At 38.6% G+C, this 21,009-nt stretch overlaps 1 protein-coding gene across 6 annotated transcripts in view; it reads right to left on the reverse strand.

The window, feature by feature from the left end:
- Window positions 1-21,009, reverse strand: part of SLX4IP (SLX4 interacting protein) — a 101,500-nt gene that overhangs the window by 37,386 nt on the left and 43,105 nt on the right. For all 6 annotated transcript variants that reach the window (XM_068186075.1, XM_068186078.1, XM_068186076.1 and 3 more), the window contains 2 exons: window positions 12,091-12,168; window positions 10,149-10,237 (listed from right to left, as the gene is read on the reverse strand). In XM_068186075.1, coding sequence (XP_068042176.1) covers window positions 10,149-10,237; window positions 12,091-12,168 — 167 coding nt within the window. The remainder of the gene's footprint in view (window positions 1-10,148; window positions 10,238-12,090; window positions 12,169-21,009) is intronic.

Here is a 21,009-nt window from a genome sequence, read left to right on the forward strand (position 1 = left end):
GAGAGCCTTTTGCTATTAGTAGTGATGTAAACTCCCTAAGGCTGGAGTAAGTCCACAATAGAAGGCAGAGGGAGTCATAAATAACAACAGTGGGCACTCCATATACTACTAAGACACACAGCCATTATTGGTGATACTTCCTTTATTTTCTTTATTAGACTTAATAATTTTAGTTAATTAAAAAAAATAAAACACACTGTCTGTTTTGGGAATACTATTTATTTCCTATGGGAACTTCAGGACTTGCTAAAGAAAGAAAAAAAGCTAATCTGCTCTCATCCTGTCTAGTAATCCCAGATTCCTTTTAGGCAGTGAAATAATTAAAGAAAAATATTCCAGGCATAAAAGGGAGGACAGCAGAGGCAGACATCATATAAACAATGACACCATGACAGAGAAAAACGTCAAAGCACCGCCAGACTTGCAACTCGACTCTGAAAGAGCTGCAGGGAGTGGGACTGCTGCTAACAAATTAAAACCACATTTCTTGGCAAATTGTTAAAGACAGACATATTTACATTTGTATAGAGACTGGGTGGGCACAAAAGATTAAAATGCTTCTCTAGCCCTTGAACTGCCAAGTTCCATTAGAAATATGCGCTCTTAAAATCCCAGGGCAAGCTCAGTCCTCTTTGTCACTCAAACTGCAGAGAAGGGCCTGTAGAAGTGGAGCTTACAAAATCTTACCAGCCTACCTGCTCATGACACTGGCCTCCCCAAACCTGATTTCAAGATCCTTAATACTTCTAATACTTCTCCAAAGAGATGTCTGGGGGAAGAAAAATCTCTACCAAAACCTACAGAGATACATCAGGCACACTGGTAGGCACAGAATGTACTTCCTGTAAGGTTTATCAAATTGAAGATTCTTTTTTTTTTTTTTTTTTTGCCAGCTTAATCCTCTTACAACACACTCAAGCTGAAAAAGAAACCCTCAGAACTGTAAAAGTAGCATTCACTGCTGTCTCCAGCTCTCTCCAGGACTGCTGCTGGCATTAAGTATCTATTAAAGAACTACCCATGGATGGGCACTTTTGAGGAACCCTTATCCTGAAAAGGAACTCATTACCCTGAAGCAGAGTGAGACCAATGGTCTCTCTTTTCTTCCAGTCTAATACTGGGTTGAAAGAAAATTTTCAAAGTGAACACTGCTGCCCCCCTTTCCTGCCTCTCTGGTATCATGCTTGCTAGTTGTCTCTCACTCTTCTCAGTGCCACAAGCTTATGTACCAATAAAGTAAGATTAAGAGATAATTAAATTTCATCTCTGGTTCCCAACCCCGTAATACAAAACACAGTTTTTAAGATGTATTTATCAACGTGCCTCATCAAAAATACTTAATAGAATACATCAGTGGGTTCAAGAAATCAATTTTTATATCATAGTGGCAAATGGCAGGTGACTAAAAAGATAATAATGTAGGCAAAGGTATGAACTAAAGTATTATCCTGGGCACACACAACAAAATTAGTGAAATTAATAAGACAGAAACACTTATTTAGGGGAACTTTATGTAAGCTTGCAATTGGATGATTTCTCTTAGTGTCATTCTAAGCTGTATCATGAGCTCAACCAACAAAGATAACCTTTAGGTTTCAGAGGTGTCCTGACTGATGACGGGCAGATCAGAGAGGTCAGACAGGACTCCTTCCAATCTGATAAACAAAAAGGGCTCCTTAAAGCAAGTGAGGAGGCTTCTGAGGGAAGGATGAATCAGACATTATAATCTAACTGATAAAAAAGTGACAGAGACAGGACTTTGGGTCTCATCTCTTGCCTTCTCCCAACCCACATGAAGGAAAAGCTTCCCACAGTTTCAAGATGCAAATTTTTTGCATTTCCTATGTAGTGATGCATCAGTCCCAGCAGTTCTACTTATGAACTCCAACCACATCATAAAACACTTGCAGAAGTTTTCTAAGTACAGAAATGGATATTATTCTCAACCTGAAACAGAGTTCCTTGATCAGATTTGTGGAATATTGCTCTACATTTTAAAGCTGAATGTCCTGCTCTGAAAGTCAGTAAATTCCAGTAAAAACCATTAAGCATCATTCCATATTACATGGGAATACTGATGTTGCCTTTGAAATAAGTATTTTTAAGGAATGCTGGTGGTTTTCAAAAATACTCCAATTTCATACTTGAAAAGAATGTAACAATCAGAGCAAACTGCATCTGTCCAGGAGGAGCAGAACTGTTCAACCTTCCCATGACCTAGCACAAAGGCAAAATCAAACTCCTGGATCAGTATAGTCTTCATTATCTACCACCAAAATTCCTTTCATATGACACCATGGATTTTCTGTTCTACTTGTCAGGAGACCCTATGGTCTGTACTAGTTAGTCCAAGCATTGGCCCAGTCTGTTACAAGCCTCTGTGATACACATTCCACTTTCTCAGAACACAAGGTGCAAACCCAAGTTTCTCACTCAATACATAAGTCCTGGCAATTACAAACATTCCAAAGGGTCCCCAGGCATCACCAGATTAGCTTAAAGCATATGACTTCTATGAGGAAATGCCTTCTTCCTTTTGAAGTATTTGGTTTAGATTTTAACTGTATTTCACATATAGGAGGAATCCCAGACTCTTCTGAGTGTAAGAAATTCAGAGCTCTCTAGATTTGCATTTGAGCACCCATTAAAGAAGAGAGAAGAATCCTGCTGTAAATGGCAGAGAACAAATGAAATGTGATTTTTTTTCCTAAAACTCAGAGCTGCAGGGGAGCCTTTTTATGAATCAGACCTATGTGTAACACAGAGAGAAAATACCCCATCATACTTTCTAAAGGCACAGAAGTGTTCCCAAAACAACTGATTTATTTACATACTGAGCAGCACATGACACAGGCTGTGTGCATTTGCTTGAAGGCAAGAACTGCTAAAATTAATGTTAAGTAATTGAGCTATTAATCATTCTGATTTTATATACTGATGCTACAAGACTCAGATTCTATCTTCAGAGAAAGTGTCCCCTGATAAGAAATGGAGGAAAAGACAACAGCTTTTCAACCAAAATAACATCTCTCAATGACACTAAAGAAAAATCTAAAGCATATTAACAGTAAATTTTTACCTTTTCAAAGGAAACCAATGTCTTATAAGCATGCATCTTCAGCCAGCCATTTCCATCAATTTTTAGGTTCCTGACTCCAGTAATTATGAAAGAGGATATACATGCAAGACACACATTTCATACTTGAAAGAGATTTTTATAAATAAGGGAATAGCAATTTTATGTGGTGCTCGACCCCTTTCTCCAGCTTACAAATCAAGAGAGAATATCTGAGACAGGCCCTCCTGTAATCCTGTACTACAGCATTTCACAGCCTGGCATAAGGATTCTCTATGTGCCCACCAAACCTCACTGGGTATAGGGTCAGTCAGTGCAGATGTCCCTCAGCATCACCCACCAGCAACACTGAAGCAAACTTTCCACTTGCCTTTCCAGACATAGCATAGGTTATATGACATAAGAGAATACTCCTTGGAGCACATGACGTATACAGTGTGATTCAGATGCCCAACACTTTGATACTTACAGGAAAAAAAATCTGGGAGAAAACACATCAACTTTATGCTCTTTTGTTCTTTTATGCAATCACAATATGCAGTAACACCTGGAGGAGATGTTGTAAAGAATAACTAATACTCTTGACCTCACCAGTTATACAAAACCAAAATATGTAAAACAAGAACTGCACAGCTCAGGAAATAATTACTGTTCAACAATTTAATGTCTTAGCTTGGTTTCCAAAACCAACACCAGTACCACCACCCTGAAAACCCCCAAGACTTCTGAGCCCACACTCGGGATCTGTCCCTCCAAATAATTTCAAATCATTAAATATTGTTCAAAAATCCTGCCATGAACTTTACCATCATATATTTCAGTTTCCTGTTCAGTCAAGTTATGAACTTCCTGTTAGTTCTAAGAGATTTCTGCTGTAGACTGAGTAACAGATTGCTTCTACAACAACTTTTTAAAATCCTGTCAAATATTCCTTGCCCAGCAGGAATATCAAGAATTATTATCAAAACCTTAAGTAAGTTAAATCTTTTCAAATCCTAAATCTCACAGATGCACCACAGCTAAATAAAATCTTTAGCTCCCTGCAGCTTTAACATGATCCCTGCCAGCCTTCTTCCCACCCCACTGCCAGAGGTGCCCATCCTCTCCAAGCCTGCAGAGAGGAAAGAGCAGAGAATCAGGTCAAATCCACATGAAACACCAGCATAAGCTGTGACAGCAACAGTGAGAGGGGAGAGGAAAATGAGGGAGGTGAAAGGATGATGACAGATGATAATATCTTAAATAACCACAAGGTTTGACAAATGGGATCTTGCGAACGCTGCTAAGTAGTTAGATTTAAATCAACTGGAGCACTCATATAAAAAGCAACTACCAAAATGAGTAAAAGATTACTCAATTTGTCCCTACTTTTTGAGGATTGCTTCATATGGAAATAATTTTACAATCTTAATCATTTATACTGCAGCAACAGGACCATCTATATTTCTGCTCTGCTTCACCTGATTTTGCATAATGAGGTACACTTTTATTGAGGGTGTATTCAACTTGTTAGCTTTAAGGCAATAAATATTGCTTTTTATTTCATTCCATACATACTCTAATATTCTCTCTGCTTTTCAGATAAATAATGCTACAGAACAAAGGTTTTCCAATCAATTCCTTGCAGCAATATCTTGGCCTTTTTCCAGCCATCGCACAGTTAATTCACTCAGCAGTTTGCATGAGCACAGCAATTGCTCTTTTCAGTAAAAATACTGTGCATTTATCAACAGATGATTTTCATTTACAGCCCTAGTGTCTCTCTACCCAGCTCTGGGAGGTTTCTCTGAAATTCTCCAAAGCCTTCTCTGGTCTTGACTAATTGAAATAATTCTGTCAGTTTTCATTTCATCATTTGCCCACTTCTCTGGATAGTTAATGCAGCAGGCAGCTGTGAGACGTTTGCCATGCAGAAAATAAATCTGTTTGTAAGCTAAGAGAAGAAACTGCGACAAGTTCAGACATATCTCACTGAGGCAATTCCCAGCATCACTGCTCTCAGGTCTCCTCCCTCCCCTTCTGCAGGAGGTTCCTGCCCCACTCAGAGCTGGCAGAAGGGAGCACACACACACCCCAGCTGCTCCCACCCAGGAAAGCTCGGTGTGCATGAATCCACAAGACTGTGATACACAGAAAGATGAGATGCAGGCATGCAGCCCTTCTGGCAAACGCTGCTGCAGGAGTAGGGATCTCCAAGGAGAAGAGGCAGACAGTCAGGACAAAAGGGAATATTGTAAAGCTGCTGTAGTTTTCTTTTTATGACCAAGTCAAAGACTTCAGGATCATTCCTCTGAGATGCAGTTTCTCAGAGACAGCAGCCTAATGATTGAAGCAAATTGAAAGCTTCGCCAACAATGAAAGGGAAGTCTCACCCTCACCCAACACGTGGTCCTGCCAAGGATCAACACCAAAGGGATCTGGCTGAAAGTGAAGCATGCAAACAACAAAAATCCAAACCAAAAACACCCCTTGTTTTCAGAGGGATCACTGAATGACCCCAGCACTGACAAACAATGAAGATAGGAATGCCCAGGGAAGAGAAGGCAGGAGGAGCACAAAACGTGAAGGATAAGTAAAAAAAAGTGACAGAAGCTTGAAGAGTCGAAAGTGAAAACTCACCCAAGCAATTCTCTGCCTGTTCCACTAATGTGGTATTTGGATAAAGTTCATTAGTCTGCAGTTTCCCCTCTCTACCTTTTTGAAAGAAGTAGTGAATCCTGGTCATATTTACCAACTACATCGTAATGTTTTTCTCCTGTTTCCTATAATGACTGAAAAGAATTCAGCACATTATCTAAAGTCCCAGAAAACTAGATTTTAGAAAATTCAAAAAAGACAGTGATGTAAAAAAGCCAGCAATAAGACAAATATTACAAAAAATGTAACATTAAAATGTAGTGGATGTTACTTTCAAGCCCAGGTAACTCTCAGCTGCTACCTAAAGGTTGCTTTGGCTCCATTCATCCAAATCCTCGCTGTGTGCTCCTGCAACATTTTTTTGCAACACAGTTGGCAAATGTGTGGGTACAGGATGACTTGGTTCAGTGAACTGACATGATGGAAAACTAATCCTCCAATGAAAAAACAGAGAAACTTCATAAATAAATAATTTTCTCCTAGATTAAGTCAATGAACTAATTCATTCTCAGCTGAAGAATCACTTGGTCTATTGTACCCAGAAAGGAAAGGAATATGTGGCTGGATGTAGAGGGGATGTGGAGTGACCTTTTCAGTAGTAGCCCACCAGCACAGCAGCTTCACTGTAATATTTTATACACATATATAGATATACACACATGCCAAGATTTGTATTTACGGTGTGAACTGCGCAATTCTATTTCACAGCACTTCCTTCCTCCCCTACCCAATCTGATATCACTTAACAATAAGTCTTTAAAGCATTTACGATAACTAAATTCCACAAAAAGTCCTGTACTAATCTTTACAAATTGCTGCTCTCTGAAGTTTTCATTCTACATTCCAATAGACACACTATTCCAGCAGCATACACTCCAGTGGGACACATCTATTAATTACAGCTAAGTTTCATGCTTTTATGAAAGAACCAGAAGTCTCTTCCCAGCATAATCAAAACCCAAGCAAACCCTGTCACTAAGACTCTTAAGAATGAGAATTCTCTAATGCTCCTGGAAAGTATTACAATGACACAATTTAAAAATCAGACATGTATGAAGAAGATGAAATAGTTTATTTCCTTGCTGGGGATTTAAAAAAGCACTGGGCACATCTTTAGCACTTTTTTTCTCCGTATGTATCGTGAAGGGTTTGTTTTGGTTGGTTTGGTTTTTAAAGAACAATATTCTGCTGGAAAAGAATCTTACTTTTGTCTAATGTTCTCTGTAACTTAACAAGGATAAGTGGAAAACCTGAGACCTTTTAATTCAAGATAGGATCTCTTACTCCTCACTTTCTTTTCTGATTTTACTCAAACAGTAATTTCAAATTTCCACTCTAATATCATCTTTAGCTTAACCTCCTTCATGCTTTCCCTACAAGTGCTTCCTCTCATAGATTCTGGTATAAAGCCGATGTGGTTATCAATGAATACTCCATTGTTTGCACATTTTCAAATGCTCATAAGCCTTCCACCCATTTCCACTGCTTCCCCAGATAACCCATTTCCAATTTTCCATTTTAACTCCCTACATAATAATAATCAAGAAAATGTCGTCACTGACAAAGATGACTAATCTCTCCAGAGCTCTTATATATTTCCTTGGGTTTCCTCTTTTGCTATGTTCCCAAAACTGTCTTCTTTTTCAAGATAAAACTATTCAAGATTGCAAACATAGTTTGGTAAAACAGGAAACAATGGTTTTATGTTTAAACTTAGTATTAATCACTCAGCCTATTCTTGCACCTTTCCTTAAGACTTCCAATTTGCCTATGTAATTTCAATAACTTGCTATATTGTTTCTTTACTAGAGATTTCCCTTCTTACAAAATGCTTATTACTGCCTGTAGCCTGAGTTTTAAACATAACCACAGACACACCCATTTATAAATACATCCTAAAAATTACATATCGATATATTTTCCTGTTTTATCTCATCACTGCTCCTTAGAGGTGCTCTCAAATATTTTATTAGTTTATGCTTAAAGCTAATTTGACAGAGCGTGTCTAACCCACACTAACCTTTGTTTTACCTGAGGCATCACAGAAGGATTAAAATTGGCTCTCCCAGCAACTGATGCTGAGGTTTGTGCTTGTGAATATCTCAAAAGCAATCTAATTATAATCTTTCCTAAGGTGCAGGACATAAAAATTTCATTTCATAGCTGGCTACATCCCTTGAAATTTGTGGTTTAAGCACAGCCTATTTCAGAAATACACAGAACTGCCCAAAAAGCAGTGAAAAGGCAAAGAATGAAGGGCTGAAGACAGGTGAAGGACAAGAGTTGTGGTCAGTGAAGGAAACGTGCACCAGGCTGACATAAAACTGGTTCCAAGTAATGGGAAAGGGGAACACTGAACCTGATTTGTCTTGACAGAGCTCTGGAATGAAAGCTTGACCCAGACCATAAACCAGCGTAAAAACAGTTTAAAAAAATGCATAATCACTAAGTCATGACTAGGTCAATCACAGTCACAGTAACACAGAAAAGTGACAAAGTCTCCATTAATGTATGGTTAACTGCTTTTGTAAAACAGGCCCTCAAATCCAAGGGTGTGAGCTGATGAAAGGTTTAAAATAACTTGCATCCAACACTGTGGCATTATTCAAATCCAAACAACATACAGAAGAAAACAAAACACAGCCTCATTTTCAGCCCATGACAGAATCTGCAGAGTGTATCAACAGAAAGGTCTTCTGGGTGGTCTTTTGTAGGGCAGAGTTTAGAATTCCAGCCTACTCAGGGCTCAACTGCATGGAGAAAAGCAGACACACACAAAATGCAGATTCTTGGCCTTTCTTTCGGAGTGCCAAAAACCTGAAAAACTCTCAGTGGCAATCAAACACTCTCCCAGTTTGGCGAAGTACTCAGCTGGAGTATATGACAAATCCGGTCCTAACATGCATTAGGAATCCTGGAACAACAAAACAGTCTGGAGTGGACCCTTTAAGTGAGAGTGGTAAGAATTAAACAGATGCTCCAAAACATTAGCTAAGGGTCTGCTCCCATCTTGCCAAGTTCTTCAAATCAGGGAACATGCCTAGGACTAACTTTTTCTCACTCCCTTCTCCCAACACACTGCACTGACCATCCCAGCCAGGGCTGTGCACACACATTGCATCTGTAAGCAAAGCAAACTCCCAAGACTTTATCGTCGATTAGGTTATCAGCTCACTAAGATATGTTTTCTTTTTAAATATAAAAGTGTTTAAACTTGCCTTTTAAACAACAAGGAGTTTCCACAGATCAAAATCCAGTTTTGAAATAGTAAAGCTGAAGTCCCTAAGATTGAATTTTTCAATTTGCCTTCTTCTTCCCACACAAGATCACAAGAAAAACTAAGGAAAACTCAGCTCTTATTTTATGGAAAGATGAAAAATAACAAATGAGGGAATTGGATCTCTTGTAAGAGTAACTTAAGCAAGAAAAAGGCCCATAATTATTTCTCAGTCAAAATGCAGAGACAGAATTTTCTACTTCAAGCATTAAGTAGTTTTCAAGACAATACTGAAAAAGTAATAATTTTCCAAAGAGCAAAGTACTTCAAGAGCAGGGAGATAGGTTTCTTTCTGAGAGAGTAAAAAATCATTGGCTTGATTCTTTCACACTTAAGGGTATGTACCAAACTAGGAATGGAAACAAGAAAATCTGCATTTAGCATTACAAATATGAACACCCTGCCTGGTACTGGGGAAAAAAAGGAATTGAATGAGTAAAAGAAAACACGTTTTTTCAATAGTCAAATACACTTTATTACATGTGAGATCAACTCCTAAAATCCACCCAGACCTCAGGGTGTAATTGTGACCCTCAGTGTGAGTCACAGAGTGGCACCTGGGCCCGTGTGAGCACTCCTGAGACAATCGGCACTTAACTGCAGGATAAAATTCAGAAGCCTTTGACCCAGATGAAGCCTTCAGGATGAAATATTTAAGGAGAATTGCTTATGGTATTTAACCACACACCAGTGCCTTTTCCTCCATAAATATTTGGGGATTTTTTTCCCAGCAGGGCCAGCACTGATCCGCTTGAGTTGCTGTGCAGAACAAGTGCTAAGAAAATGTACAAGAAACCTGGGGACATTACAAACAGCTACATTATAATTTTGGAAAGCAAAATGTTACAAGGACAAAATATAAAAGAAAAAAGATCCTTAAATCAAGGTGCTAAAATCAGATCCAGCTTTCTAAACACACGGTCTTTTTCTCTAAGACTTATAAGGCTCAGAAAATGCTGAGCTTTCAAAATTCCCATTTTTGCCTGCCTTAGGCTCATTTTAGGATGCCCATTTGAATACTTTGGCCCAACTATTCATGAGATTTCTGGTGCCAAGATGACAGTAATGAATACTTAAATAACTTAATCTGTATATATAAATATTAGCTTCATTTCTGTTAAAAAAACCCCAAAATTTATAGAACAGTTTTGTACCTACCAATCCAATACTGTCACATGTCCAAGCACTTGGATCAAAGTCAAGTTTACTGACACAAACGATAAATTTCTCTGGAAACACACGGAGCTCTACACAAAAAGAATTGAAAAGAGGATTACAAAAATAACCACTTTCAAAACCATTCATAACAACAACATACATGTTATTTTAGAACACAAAATTACTTAATTTTTCATTTCACACTAACTCATTTAATGCACCTCTCAAGCTTTTCACCTACTCTCTTCAACATGCCACCCCTCCTTTTGTTTTTTTTTTTATAAAGCATTCAAAAAAATCAATAAGTAGAATAAATTGAGTTCCCAAGAGGACAGTCATGGCTGCAAATTAGTCCACCTGCACCCCTGGACAGGAAGACCAGACAGAACCAACAGACAAACCACTTAACAAGGACTTCTTTTGTGCTGTTCTGGTGATGAGTCTTTTCATCACAAAAGCTGTACATTAGGTTTGTAGCCCAGAACAGCATTCAGCCAGGGCTTGGCATCAAACCTCAGCATAAAGCCAGGGCAGAGAGTTTCACACTTGGGCTACAGAGATTTTGAAGTCATTTAACAAAGTGGTTAACTACTACTGAATTAGACATTTTACTCATGATCACATGGCTTGTTATGGACACAACAAAGTTTCTATTCACAAAGGATTAAAAATTGAAGGGTTCTCAGATTAGAACAGATGAGACAAAGTTTTATTCAATACCTGGCAATGCTATGGGAAGAGCACAGCTGGATATTTCCTTGTTTACATATGGAATTATTTCCAGATCAGTATCCTCATATTTTCAGCTCTGATTTTTTTTTTGTTGCTGGGTTTTGTTTTTATAAAAAGAGAATTAAAAATTTTTGAAGTTTGTTATATTTCAGAACAAAGCCATAACACTCTATTTTTTGTGGGACAAGAAGGAGATAAGGCTTGCAGAAAAAACCTATGAGGTTGATCTCACAGTTTTTTGTAGAATTGCTTCAAGTAATATGCTTTTATTGTTACATTTTAAAACAATCTTATCTGCTGGCTAGCAAAATGCAGGTATCTTTAGGTATTCATTGATGCTTTACAACAGTTCAAATTTAATAGACAGCAAAAAATGTTGAGATTCCAATGCAGCCACTCTGAAATTCTATTCTAACAGAACAAGTTTGATGAAATATTTTAAGTCAACAATGATCTCTTCAGCCAATATGGACACAGAAAACAACCAGCTGGCATTTGAAGACAGATTTAAACATTTATGAATATCATGAATGCCTACAAAAACAATAAATTATTTTAAAATATCCATTCAATTATTCAGTATTGTTAAGGACTTTGCTTTTTTTTGTTTAATGCCAAGAGGTCAGCGCAAAGGGCAGTGATCATTAGAGCTCCTTTGCATTGGTGTTGGCAGGAGAGGATTGATCTCCCTTCCTTCCAGAGCATCCTGGCTTGAGAAAACATGAAGAGAAGACCTGGTCCAATGACATCACCTACGTCAGGATTTTATAGGTGTGTGGTGAACGAAAGCCTTTCCTGCATACACTTGTACAGCACGTTGATGTCACAAGACACTCGAGCAATAATGGAGTGATTCATGCTGCAACCTCTGCTTGATTCACCCCGCAGAGACTCAGGAAAATGCTGAGTCTCGTCATACTTACAGAATTTGGTGAGGCTTAGCTGATTACCCTGGGGCACAGCATACACAAATTTAAAATTAAGTTAAAAAAAAAATCCATCTTATCTCAAGAATCACTTCTCTTTTTATTTTTTTTTCTTGTTGTTTTCAGGAAACCTTCCTTTAAAAATGCAAACAAAAAAAAATCCCACCAAAAAAACCCAAGCTCTGAAAGCAATTTTGATTTAAGTAGATGAAAATCTGACAGTGCCTTAGTTATGTTCCTTTTCTTTCTCCTCTAAGTAACTCTGTAAGAAACTGATTTCTTACCACGATAATGTTTCCCTAGAGCACAACGGAGATTAACCCATCTCTTCATAAAGTAGGCAGTAATGTGCAAACTGTTGGCTGCAACATAAAACAAAGGGATAATATTAAGTGTAAGGATATCTTGGGCATTCAGGTCTCAAAGTGTTGCATACATCTGCTAAGACTGGATAGAGAGGAAGCAGCAGCAGCTCAGTGACACAAAGGAAAAAGTAACTTTAATGGAATATTTTTCAAAAGAAACTGCCGAATTCTCATACTGAAGTCTCAAGAAATTAGTGCCTGAAACAGGGCAAAAATCTAGACAAATTAATAACCACCAAGTTCTGGAATCCAACCACAGAAATTAAATTAATTAATTGATCAGAGGTGTCCTTTATTTAATAGTGTGGAGTCACGGTCACTTAATAGTGCGGTGTAATGCTTTCAGACACATTTGTAGAATGTAGGATGTTGTAGGAACACTACAGATATCCATTTACTTAACTACCTTCTAGAGGAAGGTGACAGATCTGGCAGGAAAAAAGAAAAAAAGGTAACTACAAAGAAACCCAAACATGCAAGGGGCTCAATTCTACAGTTCCATTGAATGAGGTGAGAAATGGCCACATTTGAACTCTTCAGTATGTACAGCAGCCCGAGGGGGCCTGGCTGACTCAGCAGGTATCTGTAACCTCCAGAGGCTTTTTCACCTTCTACTCCCAAGAATGACAGAAATCATTGTGCATCAGCAGTGTAGGAAACGGACAGAAAATATTATATTATGGCTGAGAGAGTATTAGGACATCAGCTTTTACTTTTGTTCTACTTAAATTCCCAAATGACCCTGGTAAATCAGTTAGCACTTCATTCATGAAGGTATTTAGCAACCTGACTCCCACTGAAAGTGCAAAAATCTGACATCTGTGACTCATCCTCCCCAGTCTCCCTGTGCATCTCACTGAAATCAAAGTGTGAAAGAGGCTTGGTGATATTTTCCCTAACTTGGATGAGGTTCGCAAGACTTAAATTATCGATGCTTTGAAGACAGTCAGCTACACTAGGTGCAATTAGTACAGGTAAATTAGAATATTAAGTGCTACTGCTGTTTTTATAATCTAACCATTAAAAAAGAAGGAAAGCTTGCTTGTTCCAGTCGCAATCCCTACAGAGCAAGTGCCAAGGCATGTCCTATTTCTAAGTATAAATGCATGTCCTCCTGAAGGGTCCCCTTCTCTCCTACTTCTACAAGATCTCCTGGTGCTCACCATTGAGTGCCCTTGAGCCTCAGCTCTCATTAAGAACTACAGTTATCAATCACAATCAACCCCTTTGAAATTTATCAGCCATCTTTTTTCCTTCCCCTCAGGAAGACACCCAAAATTTGACTTCCTTTTAGAGATCGAGTCAAGATGTAACAAGCTGAACCATCCCTTCAAAATGATGAGCACTAGAGAAAAAATTGGATGCAATCCACCGGCTTTATTAACTGTTTACTTAAAAGAACAATTAAGGAAAATTACTTTTAGCTATTTCCAGTTTGGCATCTACAATTCTTTATCACTGCTAGTAGGCTTAGTCAAATCAAAGAATTTGCCCCGTATATAGATAAGTTGTTAGTGTGATAACAACATACTCCATTGTGACCTTGGAAAGCTAAGAAAGTAGCTTTCCTAAAAGTACAACTTGGAAAACAAATCTTCACACAGTAAATTTTCAAAGTTTTTCTTTCCACCTCCATTTGTCAGCAATATTCCGTAAGTTTTGGGGTTTTTTTGAAAGGAATCTAAAATGAAAAAGTGTGAATCTTTGTTTTTCACAGGAAAAGCAGGATGCTTTATTCTTGAAATCATTTTATAGATCAGTGACATCTATATCTGTTTATTTTTCTTGCTGTTCTGGTATTCTCTGAGAGGTTAAGTGTTTAATCACATGTGATTGACTGAACAAAGTTTCAAATTCTCCTTAGAGGCCCTTGATTCAGCCAGCTATTGTTCTGTGGAAGAGAACAGATCTGACAAAATAAATAATTACGTAAGGGATCAAGACACCTCTACAAATTATTTCTGCAGCATCAGCTCAAGTCTGAAAGTCTTATAAAGCCTTCACAGAGAATTGCACCTGAGCTGGTAAGCTCAGCCCAGAGGGACTAACACTAAAAAATCATTTTAGTTTCCATGATTATTTACTCATTTGCTGAAAAGCCCTGAACAAATATTTGCTGTTACTTGGTCCTAAGCCTGAGAAAATATTAAGATGCGCTACATTTAAGATACCTTCATTTTGAAAGTATCACACAGCTACACTCATTAAATGTTTTGACACCCTCTTGCATGTAACAAATTATCTACTCTGCGGTCAGCTAGAGTTTGAAAAACTCCCCCAGTTTTAAAGCTGTCAGAGTTACTGCAGAACAATAAATATGGTGATATCCTCTTTCAGCTTCCTTCTGGGGAAATATATTATCCAACTAACTATTCTGCTTCATGAAGAAAGAAACTTAAAAATAAGACCCCCAAGAAAGCCTTCTTACCCAAGAAGTCCATGCGACTCACAGCTTTTTAAGCTTCTACACAGTTACTCAGCATGAGTTTAAATCTGTTCATGATCTCATGGAAGAACAGACCAACTGATATGCACCAAATACTTCATCACTAACTTCTTTTGAGCACAACACAGAAGTTTGAACCTCAAGCTATAGACAATTTTTCTTCCAGCAATGTAGAAAGTTCACACATCCTGGACTTAGCAAACCTAGTTGATTCCATCTTCAATTTCCCCTTTACCATGCAACACAGACAAAGTTCCCTTTGTGGATTACCAGAACACAGGCAGAAATAAAATTGTATTTAGTGACCTGAAGTTTTGTTTTTCTTGTTTCAAAACTGAGCACACTAAATCATCAGATCCGGGGTCCAAAAACACACAGAAAAAACAAAACCAAATAAACAAATCAACACCAAGGAAAAAAAACAGACCCTGAAACCCAAAAGGAGACTGCATAGAAGTGGTTCTAGAAAAGCCACAGTTCAGTTTCAGCTGAAATAGGCACCAGCGAGCACTGCCTTTTAAGGGAACAGCAATTGGCCCTGCTTGTTGTACTTCAGAGTCCCACGGCACCAAGAGGAAGTACCAGACACCAGCTCTCCCGTAAGGCTAACCAGCGACACTTGTTTTCCAAAGGAGACACAGCCAGGCTGCCTTGAGCTTCCAGAAGGCTGCCAAGAGGTGGCTGTGGTGCAGTGTGGAGCAGTGGGAAGCCCTCTCCCACGGCTCTTATGGACCATTCAGCTGGGAGCCTGGGAAAATGCCTCCGAGTTGCTGAGTTATCTGGAGAAGCCTGGCAGGTACTCACTCCCCAGCACCACCCGGCACCTGCCTGGCTCCCTGCTTCACTCCAGGCTTGTCCAAAGCCACAGCACAAGCCTAAGGCCAACTGCCCCCAAAATATTTCCACATCTGACAGGCACCCAATTCTCATCACACGGTATTTTTATATCATACCTATTTTCTCTCCCAGCCTAGTCACTTCACATTTCTGAAATGTGGTTGTGGATTAGGACTGACTCTGCTTTGGGAAAGTAACAACAAAGTAAATCATTGCAACACACATTAAAAATAAAAGAGGATAAATTTCTAATGTTACAATGTGAAAGCAAATACACAGGTACATTAAACTTTCTGAAACATTAAATTGTGCATTAAAAAAAATCTACACTTAGCTCATGCTTGATTAATTTTTCCACACAGATTAGGCTACACCAGTAATAATGTTTACAGTATATAGAGCTTTTCATCTTCAAAGTGCTCTACAGACATATTATTACACTGCTTTTTAGCACTCATATTTCTCCACTTAAAATTATTCACCACAGAATCAAAAGTCCTGATCGTTTGTAAACAAAACAAAAAAAGGAACATTTCATTCTAACCCTACTGTTAACTGTGCAGCTTTCCTTCCCAAAAATGCCCAATTCCATACCATGTGCTGCAGAGTAGGCTGCCATTTCTAGTTTAGAAGAGGTTCAAATGAAATATTGGCATTTAAGTTTAAAGCCAAGTCTAAGATAGGGACAGCAGATGCACAACATCACATACAAAAAGCTGCTGAGATTTCCAAAGCCTCTTCTGGAATCCACTTTGTATTTTTTAAACAAGAAGCATCTTCTCCCACTTCAAAGTTTTATACAGCAAATAATGGGCTTCAAAACAACTGAAACATGTCAGGATGGCATCCATTCTTTCCATAGTCTGCCTTCAGCTGAAAGAAGTGAAAGAATCCTCCATGCCATCAGATCCTGGATAGCCTAGACACAGCCCACTGTCCAAACCATTCAGAGTATGAGCCACAAACTGCAAAACTGGCCTGAGCCATTTTGAGAAATCCTACAGCAGGGTTGTATGGCTCTCCTCTAGCAGGAGAGGTGTGGAATTCACTGCAAAATCAGAATTATCCTGGCCAAACTGCATCCAGGATAAGGCATTTCTCAGGCTGGCTGTCAGTGCTGCTCTGGAAGAAAGAATAAGGAAAAGCACATCTGAGACCATCTGGCTGCAAGATGAGTAATGCCTCTGATGGAGGTCCTGGGAACACACCAGCTCCAAAGGAAAAAGACCATCTTCCCTGCACTAATACTTAAGGCTGGAGAGGAAGGCTGATCCATTCCTGGAAAATCCATACCCATCCATAATGTATGAGCAGTAACAGCCAGCAGCACCTGCCAAGGCATTCAAGCAGATAGATGTAGAGCAATAGATTTGATGGCAAGCACACCTTTACCACAGACAACTGTTTTCTAACAGGACACGAGATTTCACTTCACCCTTTTGTTGATCTTAGACTCAATAACCACATTATTAATTGCACATGATGGGCATGAACTGAAAGCTATTTAGGAATGCTCCCTGTTTTGAACATCTAAACTGTATTCCAGAGAAAGCCACGTGCCTGGACCTCTTTAACCACTGGAATGAGCACAACAACCAAGAGAAAGGCTGAGAAAGGCATCTGTTGCTACCAGCCAAAAGGCAGAGAGAGCTGGAACAAAAACCCTGTGGTAAACACTGTCTGACAAGTCAGCAGCCCAGGAGAAGCCCAAGTCTCTTCCAAGTGCCTGGACTGCGATGGGGTTCAGTTCAACTGGCTAGTGCCACTTTTGCACATCAGGACAAGTACATCTCACAGACTGGCCAGACACAGCTCTAACCAAATGGCCCAACCACTCACATCACTGAACTCCCCACTGTGAAAAAGGAAGGCAGTTTCTGGCTCAAATGAGACACAGACACCGTGATGGACCCAAGTTTGACTCACAGCGCACTAGGGAATGCATAATACAGCATGTGCCTCTTTCACAAACTATGTCCTTTCAGCCTGGCTCTGTGGTTTTTCCTTGAAGAAATCCATGAGCTGCAGGAAATTTTTTTATGCCAGTAAGTACTTAAAATGGAGGATTTTGTATGTTAAGGGTGAGGAATCTCTACAAAATAAAGTTTCTTTAAGCACAAAAACTCAACCAAAATGTGGAAATGAGCCTTTTGGAATTTATCAGACATGACTGGTTCCCCTTAGTGCTCATTAGAACAGCAAAATCATTGGTGCCAATATTAGGATACTGAAAGATTTTCAAATAAAGTCAATCAAACCTTTCACAGGTCTCCAGGCACCATTTTTTTTTCCCTGGCAAGAGGAAATAACTTCTGCAAAACTTTTACCCCCAAGAGGAAAGGGGTTTAACCCTAGAGCTCCCACAGCTGCCAAGACTTTCATCTTCCACCAATAACAAGGTCTCTAGGCAAGGGTCACTAAAAATGTCAGGAATATATTGTATCACAGGACTACAACACCTCTGGGCTTGGTGAAAAAGCCCAACACTGCCACTGCAGACATGATGGGAGAGAACGAGAGGGAAAGACCAACCTGAAGCAGGTATATTCAGCAGTACTTTAAAGAAGTGGCTTAAACACGAAAACAGTTTCTTCAAAGGTGATCTTGATATATAGCAAAAAATAATCTTTTACTTATTTTTTGGGGGGGATTCCTGTTAGGCTATCCCAGTGGAGCTAAGAGGTAAATGCTGGTGGTCATAACTCCTTTCCTACCCTAACATCTAGAGGACGCTTCAAAAGAACATGAGTTCTAAGAGACATGTGTGGACTTGAACCTGCAGTTTCATGCTGTTGTCTGAATAAAGCAAGTTGTGCCAGAGGTTCACAGGTTTTTGTCTTTTCACACAACAGACTCTTGTTAGATTTGCAACAACTCTGAACAGAAGGAAATTCTGGGGCGTAGCAAATAGGTGGAAAGTACCACAATAGAGCCTTCTGTATTTTCTCTTTTTAAATGCTGGCAAACAGACCTCAACTAAATCAGCAGCTGAAAGGCTCTATTTCCAAGTAAGTCTGGATGTCCTTTGGCTCTCGCAAGCTCTGATGCAAAGAGGATACCACTAAAAGAGACCAAGAACAACCATGATTGGGAGCATCTGCCCAATGCCATCAGCTCAGCTCTGGCTCTGGAGCAAAGAGCTGAAGACTGACTGCAAAATGGTTTGTATAAAAGCAATCATTTTATATCACTCAAGAACATGGTGTTATAAGGGACCACCTGAATGGCACAGCTCAGCAGCCTTCATTTCTGACATCACCTTAACAGATGCCAAATGAACAAAACCAAAGTACACAGAACACCCTCTTCCTCAAAACTAAATAGCAAATTTAAGGTCTTTTATGCAAAAGACCAAACTCCACAATCCTATCTTTTGCCATGGCAAGAAAACAGCAGACAAAAGACAGGGATTGCCCATATTCTATGACCCATATATGTGCACATAAAAAAAACCCCACAAAACTAAGTATCTTAATTAAAGGAGTAAGAGAAAGATACTCAGTAAACAAATACAAAACTATCATTTACTATTCTCTCTAAAGTAAGTTTTGGCATTTAAACATGGATTTGTACAGTGAATATGAAATGTTTCTCCCTGAATATGTGTAATTTGCTGTGCATTAGAACATCTCTCATCTGTCTGAAGTTCATGGATACATCAAGTTCTAAGTCCAGAACACAGCCAACATTACAGTGAACTTTCTTCCTCCCATTTTCAAGTAGGAGTCTTTATTATTTGCTACACTACTAAATTTTTATTTAAATATCTCTTTTTTTTTTTTTTTTTTTTTACTAAATTAAGGCATGGGCTCTGCAAAGCTTTGTGGGGTTAGTTTTGTTTGTGGTCTGCCACTGTGCCTTTGTAGTCCACAGAAATACTTTCTGTGTAGTAACCACAACATACCTGGTACTCAGTGGTGAATCAAACATCCAGAACTGTTTTCACTAAGCTACTAACATAGAGAAAAGAGGCATAATTTTTCTCAGGAACTGGCTCTCCATCTCTATCTTGACAGATTCCCATAAAGACTTATAAAAATTTTCCAAATATGAATAAACCCACAAAAATGTTTGCAATTTTAAAAGCTATAATTTCTACCTTGGTCATATGATAATGAAACTTAAGAACAAAGGAGAGTATTATTATGTAATATGGTAGCATGGAAAGCTTAAAAGAAATTCCTACTCATATTTAACAGTGAAATTATATCCCCAATTACTTCCAGTTAAAATGAAAATAAAAAGGACTTCAATGCTCAATACCTAGCTACAGCGATTTTTTTTTTCTTAAAATATCATGATGATTTTTCTTTTGCTGGTGATTGCTTGCAGATTTTTACTGAGACTTTAAGGTAAGACAAGGGTTAAAGATGTATAAAAGAGATTTTCTCACAGTTTAAAGAGAGCAAAACAACACATTTAGGAAGCCAGACAGCTAAAAGGTCAAAGCGTTACACTTCCAGGTCAAACTTCTGGTTGCAATTAAGTAAATTCCTCTGAACATTTCTAGGGAAATCACATTTCTTTTAGGTTTTATTTCAAATCCCTATTCTTTCTTGCTTACAATTTAACCAAAACAATGTTGCTCTCTTTAGAAACATTTAATAAAGAGCACTTTTTTTTTAAAAGGAACTCAGTAGTTAATTTCAAAGTAAGAATCAATCCTGTTTTTTTTTAAATCTCATTTAATGCACAGTTGAACTAAAGACAAAATAAGCTATTAAACGTAGTTAATTTTTAGAATCAAAACATTTCAACCAAAACAGTGAGCACTGAAAAACCCCCAAATCTATCTGCCAGCTCTTCCAGCTGTGCCTAGTGCTAAAAGAAGTCCATGAGCTGGACACTGAGAATCCATCCTCTGTATTCCTGATTCCAGGGGACCGGAGAAGCTGTAAAACCTACAAAGAGCACACACGAAGAGCACCTCCAAGAGGAAGAGATGCAGCAAAGAAGAGTAAGGCAGTCAAGTAAGAAATAGTGCTTAGGGACAAGTTTTCAAATTGGCTTCATGTGCCCTGCAAAAATGCTGAATTCCCACTTGGAACAAGCGTGCCAAGGACTCTTTCCAAGGGTATGTTCTCCGGCCCAGATGAGAGTCACTTTGATATTCTCAGGTGAGTATCATATCAGAAATTAAAGGTGGGGTTCATCTTGCCTAACTTGAAACACCTGCATCAAACTAGTACCCTAAACTTCATTTTTAACTGATAGAGATAAATTACCTATTAACTTCCAGCCAACTCTGAGAAACTGAGACACACCACTCCACTTTGTAAAGACATGATTAATGGATGCTGATTTTTTGCCTAACTATAGAAAGAAAACTCCAAAGATAAACTTTAAATTTGCATTAATATATGTGTCATTGCATAAACTGAAGTACTAACAGCAAAATCACTCTGCAGAAATATTTGGAAGATAAAGAAAGACCTTTATAGCTCATATAGATATGTAAGAGAGTAGCTGTTTGTGCATACAAACACTTCTTTTTGTACACAGACATAACTAGGACTCATTTCTGTACTATTTTTTCTTTTCATAAAATGAAAAAA

The sequence above is a fragment of the Anomalospiza imberbis genome, chromosome 3, assembly GCF_031753505.1.
Source record: "Anomalospiza imberbis isolate Cuckoo-Finch-1a 21T00152 chromosome 3, ASM3175350v1, whole genome shotgun sequence".
In the NCBI taxonomy this organism is placed as follows: Eukaryota; Metazoa; Chordata; class Aves; order Passeriformes; family Viduidae; genus Anomalospiza; species Anomalospiza imberbis.